At 39.4% G+C, this 15,321-nt stretch overlaps 1 protein-coding gene across 6 annotated transcripts in view; it reads right to left on the bottom strand.

Moving 5' to 3' along the window:
• The window catches only part of SCP2 (sterol carrier protein 2), a 124,535-nt gene that overhangs the window by 1,249 nt on the left and 107,965 nt on the right, over nt 1-15,321 (bottom strand). For all 6 annotated transcript variants that reach the window (XM_025394320.1, XM_025394328.1, XM_025394324.1 and 3 more), the window contains 2 exons: nt 11,311-11,440; nt 2,402-2,481 (listed from right to left, as the gene is read on the bottom strand). In XM_025394320.1, the coding sequence (XP_025250105.1) occupies nt 2,402-2,481; nt 11,311-11,440 (210 nt within the window). The remainder of the gene's footprint in view (nt 1-2,401; nt 2,482-11,310; nt 11,441-15,321) is intronic.

Here is a 15,321-nt window from a genome sequence, read left to right as displayed (position 1 = left end):
TTTTACCTGTCCTCCTTAAAGTGGGTTACCAGACTGATTCTGTTTTAAAACATTCCATGTAGGTGGGAAATACTAACTGAAATTTTTAGCAGGCTGCTGAGAGAAAAAGCATACACAAAAAACACAGAAACTCTTGGGGTTCAATCCAACGTGCATGTGGATGAAATGCCACCAATGATAAAGGACTTATCCCTACAGAGGACACAGAGCCTGCTGAGAATGGGGTGCTTGTGTTACTCTTTGGCTCAATAAGAAGAATCAAACCAATCTGAAGTGCAGAGCCACAATTTGTTCCATTTAACAACTGCCTGGGATTAGATCACATGATGTTTGCTAAATTTACCATGTAACAAAATCCCAGGAAAACTTAAGAGAAATAGCAAAATTGGGAACACAGCATAATTTCCCTGCCATGATCTCAGTATTTTAACTGAATTAAAAACAAGGAAGGGCTAGATTTTAAAAAACGTTTCTGGTAGTCTTAGGTTTTTAACAGTACATTAAGAAGCTAGGAGCTCTTCTATATCATCCATGGGACTGTAAGGAGCTCTGTTTTATCTGTACCTCCTGGTAGGGGTGACTAATTCCTTTCTTTCCCCCTCCTCTGTCTGGACAAACTAAATATGGCACAAAGCCTTCTGTCTGATGGCTTAAAGGTCAGGTGACTCAGAACACAATATATTGAACAAACATCATTAAAAAATACGGACCAGTAGTACAGGAGAAACTCACCACCTTTCCCCTTTGTAAGTTAACAAAGAAAATCACTTTTTATTTACTAACAATGGAGAAAACATGAATCTTCACCCTTTAGAGAGTCCATACATACAGATGATTTCAGTCTGGCCCCTAGGTGTTCTTCATGTATGCTTGCTGCTGGAGTCAAACACTGAAATTAGAATTTCCACTGCATTTAACGATTTCCAGTCAAATCCTCTGGAAATCCTCTGAGCATAAGGGAAGTCCATTAGCACATTAATAGAAAGGTCTGCTATTTTTATCTTTAATTCCTTTGGGTGTTAAAAGGTGCTGAAGGAAAATAAGCTGACACCTTGCCCCCAAAATGGGCAGTACAAAGATAAATTGAGAGAATGAAGGCAGCTGATGTGTGAAGTCTGAACAGCCTGCCAGAGCTGTGCATGGCATGTGCAGTGGGTGGGAAGCAGGATGACAGCCAGCTCCTATACTGGTGGCCTCTGTTCTGTCTAGATTTCTGGAGCGAGCTCAGTGGAAATGTCAGTGCCAATGGTGTGTATTCAGCGGAAACATCACAGATACAAATCTCACTTGCCATGGCATCAACTGAAATGTGCTTGGTTACTTAGAAAAAGCATTTTAAAAAAGCAAGTGGGAGTGAGATTTAGTTGTTTTATCCAATCTTGCAAATTACCAGAGACCCACAGGAATAAGACCTAAAACAAACCAGACTGAGACAACAAAAAAATTAAGTTACATTGGAAAGAAACATCTTAGTTTCTTTTTTACTGGAAAGCTCAGTATATCAAGTTGACAGAAAGCTCACTATATCAAGTCCATTCAACACTGCAGCTGAAGAATCTAAGAGGACCCTTGACAATCTGAGGACTAGGAAAATCTATACAAGGCATAAACACATTCTAGACAAATGCAATTTAGTCCAACAGGTGTTTACAGAATACCTAAAAATGTCAGAGACTGTGCTAAATTCTGGAAACATAAAGACAAATAAGATGTGCTTTGATGCTTTGAGACACTTACAGTCTAACAGGGAAGAGAGAGAGGCATATTATGACTAACACAACACAACAGGCACTAAGCTGGCAGTCCAGTACGTGGTTCAGGAGAGGGACTGGTTACAGCTCCGCAGCAACTTGGAAAGAGGTCCTTGGAGATAACATCTGAGCTAACTTTGAAAGACAAATCATTTGTCAGGTAAGGACAGGTCAGGCAAAAAGAAGAACATGGGCAAATAAATAGAATGTAAAAGGTCATGCCTTTGTTCATGCCACCGCTCCCTCCTGCTGGAACACTCCTACTTTCCACCTGGGCACTAAACTTAAGAGCTGCTTCCTCTGTGGGGCTCTCCCTGATGGCCCATAGAGATATGGCTGCTCCTGCCTTCATCCTCCCCTGACCACAAGTCAGGTGTGGCACCTTGGATCTCTGGCTGCACTGACTCTTTTCCAGATCTGTGGATGCCCTGAGCGTGGGAACTATTTCTTATTCTTCTGGGCACTTCCAGCACACAAGACAGTGTCTGGCACATAGCTTGCTCCACAGACATCTGTCACTTGTTTGGGGAACGCTGCAGAGTTTTGTGTGTCTGACCACTTTGCACTTTAGAGTCTGAGTCAGGAGATGGAGTAGAAAGGGCTGAAAACCTACCTACCTACTAGCAGGATATAAGCTCCATCATACTTACCGACTGAGGATTCATTTTACCAGTCATTAAAGCCAGGAAGTCTGAGTCAGCCATTGTGATTGTGCAGTCAGCCTTCTTATCTAAAACAGATACACAGGAGAAGGAAGGAGAAAAGGAGGTGTTCAGTTTCACATATACATTTTTGTCAAAAGCCACTGACTGCAACAGAATTACAACCAGCACTGAGGCAGTGTGGGGAAATGGGCACTCACATATACTTCTATGGCAGGCTGGTAAAATGTGACACAAACCACAAGCAATCCTGATATTTAACAAGATGGAATTGATTAAATAAATTATGGTATATTCAAATAGTCAGGTATGATATAAACCACAATAAGAAATGACATGGATCTGGATTTACTGACATAAAAAAATGTTCATGTTACATTATTCGTGATATTATTATATATGCCAGTTACAAAATAAACTGTATGATGCCATTTTTGCTTAAAAACAGAATTCAACTATATAAATATAGAAAAACATCTGTAAACTGAAGACACCAATATATTACTAATAGTAACTGTGACAGACTCTAAGGTGACCCTCCTGGTGTACATCCCCTTCCTTCCAGTGTGAGCAGAACCTGTGACTTGCTTCTAGCTAACAGAATATGGCAAAGACAATGAGATGTCACTCTTGTGATTTTGTTGCATTAAATGATTCCACCTTGCTAGCAGATTTGTTCTTGCTCTCCTGCTGGCTCTGAATGACTTCACTGCTATGTTATGGACTTCCTATGGAGAGGACTATGTGGCAGGGAACTGGCCATTAGGAGCTGAGGACCAGCTCTGGCCTATAGCCAGTAAAAGAGGAAAGCTATCATTCCCAAGGCCACAGGGAAATGAATTCTGCCAGCAACCTGAATCAACTTAGACATGGATCCTTCCCCAGTGAAGCCTCCAGATGAGAGCCCAGCCTTGGCCAACACCTTGACTGTAGCCTTGTGTGACTCTATGCAGAGGACCCAGCTAAGCTGTCCTCAGCCTACTTATCCAAGGTAACTGTGGGCTAATAAATGTGTGCATTATTTTAAGCTACTAAGTTTGTGGCAATCTGTTATACCATAATAGAAAATGAATACGGTTATCTAGATCGAGGGTTAACAAACTTTCTGTAATGGATCAGACACTAAATATTTTAGGCTTTGCAGGTCAGTAGGTCTCTATCACAACTACTCAATTCTGCCCTTTAGTGCAAAAGCAGCCATAGATAATATATAAACAAATGTTGGCTGTGTTCCAATAAAATTATTTTAAACAGGTGGCAGTCAGAGGAAGGAGAAGATACTTGCAACTCATATATCTCTGACAAAGAACTTGTATCCAGACTATATGAAGAACTCCTGTCGAAGGTACAGTGGATTATGGGAAAACAAAAAACAAAAAACTCCTACTCTCCTACTGCTCAACTAGAAAAGGTTAGACGATCCAAAATAAAAATGGGCAAATGACACATATAGGCATTATATAAAAGATCTCCAAATGGCCAAGAAACACATGAAACAGTGCTTCACTTCCTTAACCATCAGAAAATTCACATTAAAATCATGATGAGTGCCACATACCTACTAGAACAAATGGCTGAAATTTAAAAAAGAAAAAAAAAAAAGGCAATATCCAGCATTAGTGAGGAAGTGAAACAAATGAAAGGTCAACATAATATCAGAAAGACTGTAAAATGATACAGCCATTTTCAGAAAACAGTCTGGAAGTTTCACATAAAGCTAAACATACACATACTACATGAACTAGCAATCCTATTCCTAGGTAGTCACCAAAGAAAAATGAAAACTTATGTCCACACAAAAACCTGCATGTGAATGCTTATAGTGGCTTTATTCATAACTGCCAAAAGCTGGAAAAAACCCAAATGGGTATCAACTGGTGAACGGGTAACCATTCAGCAGCAAAAAAGAACAAAACACTTGATGATCCATGCAACAACATGAATAAATTTCAGTGACAGAAGGAGGCTCAAAAAGCTACATACTATATGATTTCATGGGTATGACTTCCTAGGGAAAGCAAAACTACAGGGAGAGAAATCAAACTAGTGGCTGAAAGGGCCTGAGGGGGCTGACTATAGAGGGACATGAGGACACTTTCGGGGGTAATGGAAACAGTCTGTCTATATCTTGATTTCTGGTGATAGTTACACAACTGTATGCATTTGTCTAAATTCACAGAATTATACATCTGAAAAGGGTTGATTTTATTGTTTATTGTCAATTGTACATCGATTAGCCTGATTAAAAAAAAACCTGGCAAGTACCAAGTACCGTCAAAAATGCAGAGGAACTAAAACTCTCATATAATGTGGAAGGAAATGTAAAATAGTACATCCACACGAAAAACCTGTTTGGCTATCCTGTACTTTATCACCTAGCCCTGGGTACATGTCCAGTGGAAATAAGTACAACGGAAATGTCCACTAGAAGACATCTATAAGAATATTCATAACAACATTATTCATCAGGCCCCCAACTTGAAACAATGCAAAAATACATCAAATGCACTAGGAATGAATTCTGGGGTATTTGCATAGTAAACACAAACTACTGCCACATGCAACCATATGCATGAATCTTATGCTGTTGAATAAAAAAAGCCAGACCTAAAAAAGAGTAAATGTTATTGGTCTATAAATAAAATCAAGCTATGGTGATAGGATTCGAAATAATGGTTCCTTTTGGGAGTGAATAGTGAGAGCAGGCGGGCAGGAGGGAGGCTTCTGGAGTGCTGGCAACATTCTGTGTCTTAATCTTGGAGGTGTATTCATTTGTCAACATTCATCATGTGGTACACTCTGGAATTATGCCCTTACTACAGGCTAGACTTCAATAAAAATTTTACAAAACACAAAACGTAAAAACAGGTGGTAGGCTAGGTCTGCAGGGCATAATTTGCCAACTCCTAACCTGGACAGTGGAATTTTGGCAGGGTAGTTCTTCATTTTATTTGTCTATCTTTTCTAATTTTTTTTACATCAAGTGTATGCAATTTTAATAATACAAAGCTTTTAAAATATTAATTTTATTATCAAAGTGAAATAGTGGAAAAAAGACTGGACAACAAAGACTAATACCTCATTGTTAAATCAGCCGTGTCTGCCTTGTCCAAATGAGAGGTTTCAAGTGCAAAAGGAAAAATTCACCAAGAAATCAACATTTTCAGCAGTCAACGTTTTAGGCAATCAATTAATATAACAATAGGATTCTAACAGTAGGCTCTTCCTCTCATTAAGAATTAGCTCAAATTAAACCTGGCCTCTCCCTGAAATGAAGTCACATTTTATTCACAGGGCACTGATCTGAAACTACTCTACTTATATGTGTATATGTTTTCTGTCTGTATTTGTCCAACAGAATGAAAACTTCAAGGGGCAGAGCCCTTGTCAGTGTTGATCACTGCTATATCCACAGGCCCTTGAAGAGTACTTGACACATAGGAAATCAATAAACATTTGTTGAATAAATTAATAGATTATGTGAATTTCAAAAGATGATCAAATTATGGCATAATAGCTAATCAGATAACCTGTACCTTAATAAAAGAGATGGAATAGGAGCTGGGCACAGTGGCTCACACCTGTAATCCCAGCATTTTGGGAGGCTGAGGTGGGCAGATCACCTGAGGTCAGGAGTTCAAGACTAGCCTGGCCAACATGGTGAAACTCTACCTCTACTAAAAATACACAAATTAGCCGAGCATGGTGGCGGGTGCCTGTAATCCCAGCTACTTGGGAGGCTGAGGCAGGAGAATCTCTTGAACCCAGGAGCGGAGGCTGCAGTGAGCTGAGATTGCACCATTGTACTCCAACCTGGGTAACAAGAGTGAGACTCCATCTCAAAAAAAAAAGAAATAGAATAAACTGTTAAACCATAGTATGCCTCTGTTATTAAATAACTGAAACAAGATAGAAAAAAAGTTATTATATGTCTTACAACTCAGGGATTGCCCCTAAAAAGACTGAGATTCAATGGTTATCCTAACTTAGCTGCTAACAAAATTTTATCTTAATACTGGAAAAAAGGTCTAAATCCTTAAAAAATAAACAAATTTACAGCCTAGAAAATCCAGTTCTCTTGCAGATATATAACATCAAAGAGCATGAGGTAAAAAACAAACTGAGATCGTTGGACCTGGTCCTAACAGTCCAAGAAAGGACTCTTGGTCATTGAAAGGGGGCTTCAGGAAGTAAAATCTGCTACTGCTACTGCTGTAATATCAGCATTTATTGAGCTCTCACTATGCTGAACACTTCAACATACCTGGTCTCATCTGATCTTTGTAACAATCCTATAAGGGTCAGAGGGACCAAATAACTTGCCCAAGACCACATAGCTAGTAAGTAGCTGAGCTACATCTGAATGCAGATTCCTGTTGCCAAAGCTCATACTCCCAATTCCTATGCTCTATTGCTTCCTTTTGTTGTAGGAAGTATGTAAACATTCAACAGCTCAGTTTTAACTGTGCCTTCACTGATTTATCAGCATTTGATGAATCCCAGATGGTTTCCAAGTTTTCAAAGTCCTTTTGAGAGCCTTAGACAAACCTATATGTCTAAGCACAATTAATGTTTAACATGTGGTTGGGGAGGAAACAATGATTTACTGAGCACTTACTAGGTGCTCTATCTTCCTTATCTCATTTAATCCCCACAACAGTTCTACGGATACAAACCATTCTCATCATATTCTAGATAAGACCACTAGACTCAGGGAAGGTATATACCCTCTAAGTGACAGAGCCTAGATCTGAACCCAGTTTTGGGTGTTTCTAAAAGGCCATGCTCTTTCTAGTGTACCTTGGGGTTAGGAGACCCTGAAGCTTTCTGTATCATGCTGCCCATAAAGGGAGAAAGTTGAGAACTCAAGGTGCTGAAGGGGCAGAATAAAAGAATGAAGGAATAATATCTTATGTTAGATTAATCAAAGTTGGCTTCCTGGATATATGCTATACGAGTGGTTTCAAAGGAGATGAGGCAAAGGCAGAACTCGTGGAGGAGATACTAAAAGGTACCCAGGCAGCAAAAACAGATGATGGAAAATGCACAAAATCTAAAAATCCATAATATATTCATCTCAATAATCATTACCAAGCTCTTACAAAATACATTTAAGTAAATCTTACTTTGTTAACAATAAACAAACCCCCTAACATTATGTATATGCCAAATGAACTAGCAATTCTCCTTAAGATGCCGGTTCAAACTAGGACAGGTTATTAATGCTTTAATGTAGCTAATCTCTAACAAATAGCCATTTGTTGGTTGATGTAAAAGGAGCTGGCAATTTCCAGTGATGGCTTTTCTTGGTAAGTCTGTATTTCAGCACCACTCTTGGCTGCCAACAAGTGTCAGTTTCAGCAGAAATTATCCTGCCCCAGGGTAAGATCCCTTGGGGTCTGGGGTACAGCACCTAATGTGGGAAGAACATGGCAAGAACCTATCTGGAGGGAACACAGCTTTTCCAAAATCATTCAACAGCTTTCCATCAGCATATGATCTTTGATAACAAACCAATCCTATCAATCAACAACAACAAAATAGGAGGAGAAGGAGAAATTTTTTTAAAACAACCTTAGTATCAGTATGGGCATATCTAAATACAAAAGTAACATTAACCTTCAGTCATTAAAAAAAAAAAGATCACGAATATAATTCCTGAAGTTCTTTCTATTTCTAAAAGCTGGAATCCAGATAAAGCCTTTAGCTTTTCTTTGTACACCACCTTAGAGTGGCGGCTCATAGAATGCAGTTATGATCATTTTTTTGCCCATTCATTTTGGAAGGAAAAAAAAGGGACTCTGTATAATTCAGGAACCTTCCACAACAAAGTCATGCTGCCCACACTAGACAGATGCCCTAACTACTGCTCAATTTTTCTTTCATTCATCTCTCATCAATCCCTTATTCAACCATGCACATTAACAGTACTCTTCACTTTTTCTCCACACTCCAAGCTCTATACTCTATTCCAGGAGCTTGCCGACCTCCTCTCCTCTCAAAATGCCCCTGAATATTTACCTGCCCTTTCAGAGAAAGAAGTTTCCATCCATCCCTTTTCACTAGAGGTAACCTTGCTTCCACCTGTGCTCCTGATGTCGTCCTTTCCAAAAGGACCTCCCTCAAAAATGTGTCAGTAATAAAATTTCACCATTTTTGACAGACATGCTTCTTCCATACAATTCCCAGGTCCCATTACCTTCACCTCTAGTATCTCTGGCATCTACTCTCACAACATTCACTTTTCCCACTGCCTGCACAAAGGCCGGCCATCCTCTCCGCTCACTTAGACAGTGGCAACGTCTATCCTCCTGATGGCTCTCTCTGCTTCTGATCTCACCCCTTTCAATTCATCAGGTCTAATGTACCAGTTTCATCCTCCAAAACACAGCTCTGACTTCACTTTTCTATTTAGGAAGCTCTAATGCATATTAAAAAGCTTTGGTATACTGGTTATATACCAAATGACTTTCAAAGTTCCTATCATGGCATTTTTTTTTTTTTTTCTCAAGACAGAGTCTTGCTCTGTTGCCCAGGCTGGAGTGCAGTGGTGCCATCTCGGCTCACTGCAACTTCCGCCTCCTGGGTTCAAGCAATTCTCCTGCCTCAGCCTCCCAAGTAGCTGGGATTACTGGCATGCACCACTACGCCCAGCTAATTTTTTGTATTTTTAGTACAGATGGGGTTTCACCATGTTGGCCAGGCTGGTCTCGAACTCCTGACCTTGTGATCCACCCGCCTCGGCCTCCCAAAGTGCTGGGATTACAGGTGTGAGCCACCTTGCCCAGCCCCTATCACGGCATTTTAAGCCCTCCAAAAAGCTGGTCTCAATCCATAGTGTTTCTAAATTACCCTAGGCTCTCTCCAACAAGAGAAGCATAACAGTACAGTACAGCTACCACTTACTGAATGCTTACTCGGAACCATTCATTCATTCTGTTGTCCATTTTTAAATTATTCATTTTTGAAGGCCTACCATGTGTCAGGTACATTCTAAGCACTGGGAATGCAGCAGTATACCTCAGACAAAAAGCTCTGTCTTCAAGGAACTTACAATTCAAGTGAGAGAGATGGACAAAAAGAAAGTAAGTAAAATATTACATGGTATATCAGATAGTAATAAGTGCTATGGAGAAAAATAAGGCAGAAAAGGGCAATAGGGAATGGTAATGGGGGTGATATATATATATATATATATATATATTTTAGATGTAGTCTTGCTCTGTCGCCCAGGCTGGAGTGCAGTGGCGTGATCTTGGCTCACTGCAAGCTCCGCCTCCCAGGTTCACGCCGTTCTCCTGCCTCAGCCTCCTGAGTAGCTGGAACTACAGGCACTCGCCACTACACCCAGCTAATTTTTTTGTATTTTTAGTAGAGATGGGGTTTCACTGTGGGGGTAAGATTTTAAAAAGGGTGGTTAGGGAGGGGCTCACTGAGAAGGTGAAATTTGAGCAAAGATCCAAAGGAAAGGAGGGAATAGGCCACAAGGATACCTGGGAGAAGGTAATTGCGGACAGGGAACAGAGAGTAGAAAAGTCCCCAACCAAGAGAATCCCACATTCATGCAACAGCAAAAAAGTCAATGTTACTGGAGCTAAGTGAGCAAGGACATACATAGTAAGACAATGAAAACTGGGGCCAGATCATACAGTACAATTTTAAGAACTTTGCTTTTACCTGCAGTGAGACAAAGCTATTGGATGCTTTTGAGCAGAGGAAGGTAACAATTCGGCAAGTTTTTAAATGATCACTCTGGCAGGTGTGCAGAGTAGTGGGTAAGAATAGAAGTGGGGAGACCAGATAAAACAATGAGGCTGGCTTAGACCAGGGTGGTGGTGGCTATAGAGGAGGACAAGATGTGCTGATGGGTTAAACTGTGGAGTGTAAGAGAAAAAAAGTGGCCAGAGATGACTTCAAGGTTTTTAGACCAAGGAACCAGTAGGACACAGGAGCAATTTACCAAGAATGGGATAATAGCAAGAGGAGTACACACTTACAGGGGAGAAGAAGAAAGATCAGGAGTTCAGTTTCACATGTTAGCTCTGCGATACCTATTAGGTGTCCAAGTAAACTTGTCAGTTAAGCAGTTGGATATACACCTTGTAGTTCAGTGGCTGGGTCCACGCTAAAGACAGTCATTAGTGTAGAAACTGTTTCAAAGCATGGGACTAGATAAGATCCCCAAGGAATTAAGGCAAATAGAACTGAGCCTTGGAACACTCCAATACTTAGAAATTTGGAGACAAAAAGAAACCATCAAGAGAGGCCAAGGAGGAACAGCCAGTAGGCAAGGAAAACGTGTTAAGTGTAATATCATGAGGGCTGGGAATTAACCACTGAATTTAGCAATGTGGTAGTCACTGGTGACCTTGACAGGAACAGTCCGGGGATAGTGATGAGGACAAAAGCTGACTAGAGTGAGTTCAAGAAAGATTTGGATGAGGATAACTGGCGATAGTGACTATAGACAGGTCTTCCAAGGCCACTAGCCATGCATTTGACCATGTGCTTTACAGGTTAATTAAGAGAGAATCCTCTTAATCTTCATACCAATCCTATGAAAAGGGGCCATTTATTAAGCCCATTTACAGAAGAGAAAACCGAGTCTCAGAAAAGTTAAATAACTTGTTCGAGGTCAGAATACGTGAATGGCATGGACGGGACTCCAACCCAAGTTTGCCTAATTCCAAAGCCTAAGATTGGCAACTCTGTGATGGAGCCTGCAAATCCTTGGGAGGAGGTGGCTTTGACCTCTTCCTGTTCCCTGGAATTCACTGGTTCTTTAACATTAAAAGCCAGTCCTTTAGGGGAACAGTAGAGCAGACCCCCATTTTCCCAGCTGACAGCCTTTGTAAACTTGTCAGTGCTCCTAGAAATGAAGTCATTCCCAAACTAACCTGAGTTAGGAAGTACTGATCCTTTGCCATTCTTCACATCCACCACCCAGGTGGCCTCTTTACCCCCAGGGCCATCTTTCACCTTGAAGGCAAAAATACCACCAATTTTCTTCACAAACTGTTCCCCTTCCTGGAAAGAAAAATAACACTGGGGTTACATTAAGTCCATTTCTCTGGCTTTCTCCTCAAGCAAATTCATGTTTAAATAGATACATGATATGAGTATCTGGGCCAGGGAGCAGTCCCCAAGGTCCTTTATGATCTTTTACCCAGAAAAGTCTGAAAGGCAAGCAGGCAACAACTCCCACATCTGCCAAGTCTTTTATTAAAAATAAATGTGGAATATATGTAAGGCTAGCTGTAAAACCAGCCATGGTGATCATTCCTGTAATCCCAGCACTTTGGGAGGCAGAGGTAGGGGGATCACTTGAGCCCAAGAATTGAAGGCCAGCCTCGGCAGCATAGTGAGATCTGGTCTCCACTAAAAATAAAAAAATTAACTAAGCATAGTGGTGCATGCCTGTGGTCCCACTTACTCAGGAGGCTGAAATGGGAGTATCACTTGAGCCCAGGAGTTTGAGGTTATGGTGAGCTATGATCATGTCACTGCACTCCAGCCTGGGCAACAAAGCAAAACCTTGTCTCAAAAAAAACCAAAAAGGCCTTTTTAGATACAACTGGTATCTAAAAGGGAAGGAGGGACAGGGCAGCATTTTCTGCCAAAATAGCCCTCATATGTTCCAATAATTTGGGAAAGATTCACTCTGGCATTTCTAAATGTAAAGATCCCCACCTTCCCTTCTCTGTGTGTGTGTGTGTGTATACACATACATATAAATGACATATATATAAGCATATAAATGGTATCTATATAAACACATATAAATTTTATATATATATTGTTTTATTTTCTTTTTTTTTGAGACAAGGTCTCACTCTGTCACCCAGGCTGGAGGGCAGTGGCACAATCAGGGCTCACTGCAGGGTAAATCTCCAGCGCTCAGGCAATCCTTATACTTCAGCCTCCCCCAAGTAGTTGGGACTACAAGCATGTGCCACCAAAACTGGTTAATTGAATGTGTGTGTGTGTGTTTATGTGTGTGTGTGTAGAGACAGGATCTGGATCTGTGTGTGTGTGTGTGTATGTGTGTGTATGTGTATAGAGACAGAATCTCCGTATGCTGCCCAGGCTGGTCTCAAACTCCTGGGCTCAAACAATCTTCCTGCCTCAGCCTCTCAAAGTGCTGGGATACAGGGGTTAGCTACCACAGCTAGCCTTACATATATTTTTGGTTCCTCGCAATCAGGACTTAAAGACAAGTGGTTCTGAAATCAAGGCCTTTTTTGTTCTTGTTGTTCAACTCATTTTCTCTATCAGTATAAAGAATTATATGAGTAATATACCATCCACCACTTGCTTTTGGATATTGGGGAAAGAAGCTGCCTAAATACAGAAAAAAAAACCTTAGACCTATATCTCTGCAAGGGGGTTTCCCTTCTCCCTCACTTCCTCTTTTTTTTCCTTTCATTCCCAGTCTTTCCTTCCTGAAGCATTTATTGAGCCAAATATTGTTACAGGCACCAAGTATATAGAAATAGGAGTCAGAAAAGTAAGTAATAACAATACGCTATAATCACTACGACAATACACTGGGATCAAGGGAAACACGGGACTGCAGGAGCACAGAGGAGCAGCTAAGCCAGCTGGCAGGGTGAATAATGAAAGAATGACAACAACCTCACATATCTTGTTTAAAAAAAACAAGAGCAACATAATAATTTTATTGAAAAAAAATTTTTAGAGAAGGAACATTTATTTCACTGTGGAAAAATTAGAAAATATCAACAAACAAGAAGAAAATACAAATCATTTGTAATTTATTATATTATTATTTTTTAGACAGTCTTGCCCTGTCACCCAGGCTGGAGTGCAGTAGCGCGATCTTGCCTCACTGCAACCTCTGCCTCCTGGGTTCGAGCGATTCTCTTGCCTCAGCCTCCCATGTAGCTGGGACTACAGCACGCACCACTATGCCTAGCTAATTTCTCGTATTTTTAGTAGAGACAGGGTTTCACTACATTGGCCAGATGGTCTCGAACTGCTGACCTCAAGTGATCCACCTGCCTCAGCCTCCCAAAGTGCTAGGATTACAGGCGTGAGCTACAGCACCCGGCCAAAACCATTCATAATTTTATCACTCAAAGAAAATCATTTTTGATACATATATATGCAGAGAAAAAAATGAGTTTTGTACCAAAAACAAGAATCTTTCTGTAAACAGAATAAGTAGATTACAAAATATGATCTCATTTAAGATATATATCTTTTAAATGGAATCTGATTATATTAAACAGAGAAGATTATATATATATGTATCTTACATGGGATCTAATTATATCAAACAGAAAAGATTATATATATATGTCTCTTAAATGGGATCTGTTTAATTATATTAAACAGAAAAAGTAGATTACAAAACAATATGATCCCACTTAAGATATATATATAAGATTTATATATGCTATATATGCTATACATATATTATATACATATATATTCAGGAAGGTCTAATAACTTGGCTAGGTTTGTAGAAGTACAAGGAAGAGCAAGAATTCAAACCTATTTTGATACCTAGATTTGGTGTTCTTAATTAGCAAAGTTTAATTCTAGGTATTTACCCTTAAATAAATGAGGCTCTGTAAAAATATTTAGATATGAGAATGTTATTCATAGCACTGTGATAAAAGCCAGAAGTTAGCATGAGCCTGAATAACAATTAACAGGGCACTGATTAAGTAAAATATAGTATACGTATGTCATATATAAACCTTTATATATATATATCTTAAATGGGATCATATTGTTTTATAATCTACTTTTTTGTTTAATATAATTATCCTAATTACTGTGTCACTAATATTCTACATAACTTTAAATGGTCACATATAGTCTTTAATTGTAAAAGTATACCATATTTTATTTAACCAATACCCTGTTGATTGTTATCAACAAGTTAGCCAAGTTATTAAACCTTTCTGAATCTCAGTTTGCTTTTTTTTGAGATGGAGTCTCGCTGTGTTGCCCAGGCTGGAGTGCAGTGGTGTGATATTGGCTCACTGCAAGCTCCGCCTCCTGGGTTCACGCCATTCTCCTGCCTCAGCCTCCCGAGTAGCTGGGACTACAGGCACCTGCCACCATGCCCAGCTAATTTTTTGTATTTTTGTATGAATCTCAGTTTTCTTATCTGTTAAATGGGAATAAAACAGTAACTACCCTTACAGACATGTATGAGAATTATGTAAATACCCACAACACACAGCATACTCAATGAATGTTAGCATTTTGTTGATGATGTTTTATTATATGATCTAGCTGCTATTTCTGTGCTAATATTGTAGCTTTATAATACACTTTACTCTTTGACACAGCAAATCTCAATTATAATTCCTCTCTTCCGAATATTCTTGGTTATTTTGGATTTTTTTTTGGACACATTTTCCTTTATATGTACTTTACAATCACTTAGTTCTTCTCACAAAATGTTGTTGGAGTTGGATGGGGTTACATAAAATATACAGATCTGTTTAGGGGAGAGGTAATATCTTTACAATATTAAGTCTTCCCATCCATGAATATAGTAAACCTTCACCTTTTCTTTAATGTCCTTTGGGAAAATGTTGTCTTTTTTTTTTCCCAACATAGACTTCTGTACATTTCTTGATAAGTTTATTCTTAGGTATTTTATATTGTTTTTGTTAATAACACATCTTTGCATTACATTTTATGGCTAGGTTATTGCAAATATATAGAAAATACACTAATCTTCTAATGTTTATTTTGGAACTGGCTACCTGTTGAGTTCTCTTTAATTTCTAATAGCTTTTATTTCCTATCTTCTTTATTTTGGCCTTACATATCTGCAATAATTTACACACAAAATTCTTCCTTTTGGTATCATAATATTAATTTTTTTTTTTTTTTTTGAGACAGAGTCTCACTCTGTCGCCCAG

The sequence above is a fragment of the Theropithecus gelada genome, chromosome 1, assembly GCF_003255815.1.
Source record: "Theropithecus gelada isolate Dixy chromosome 1, Tgel_1.0, whole genome shotgun sequence".
NCBI lineage: Eukaryota > Metazoa > Chordata > Mammalia > Primates > Cercopithecidae > Theropithecus > Theropithecus gelada.
This window is presented reverse-complemented; position numbering and strand designations above follow the sequence as displayed.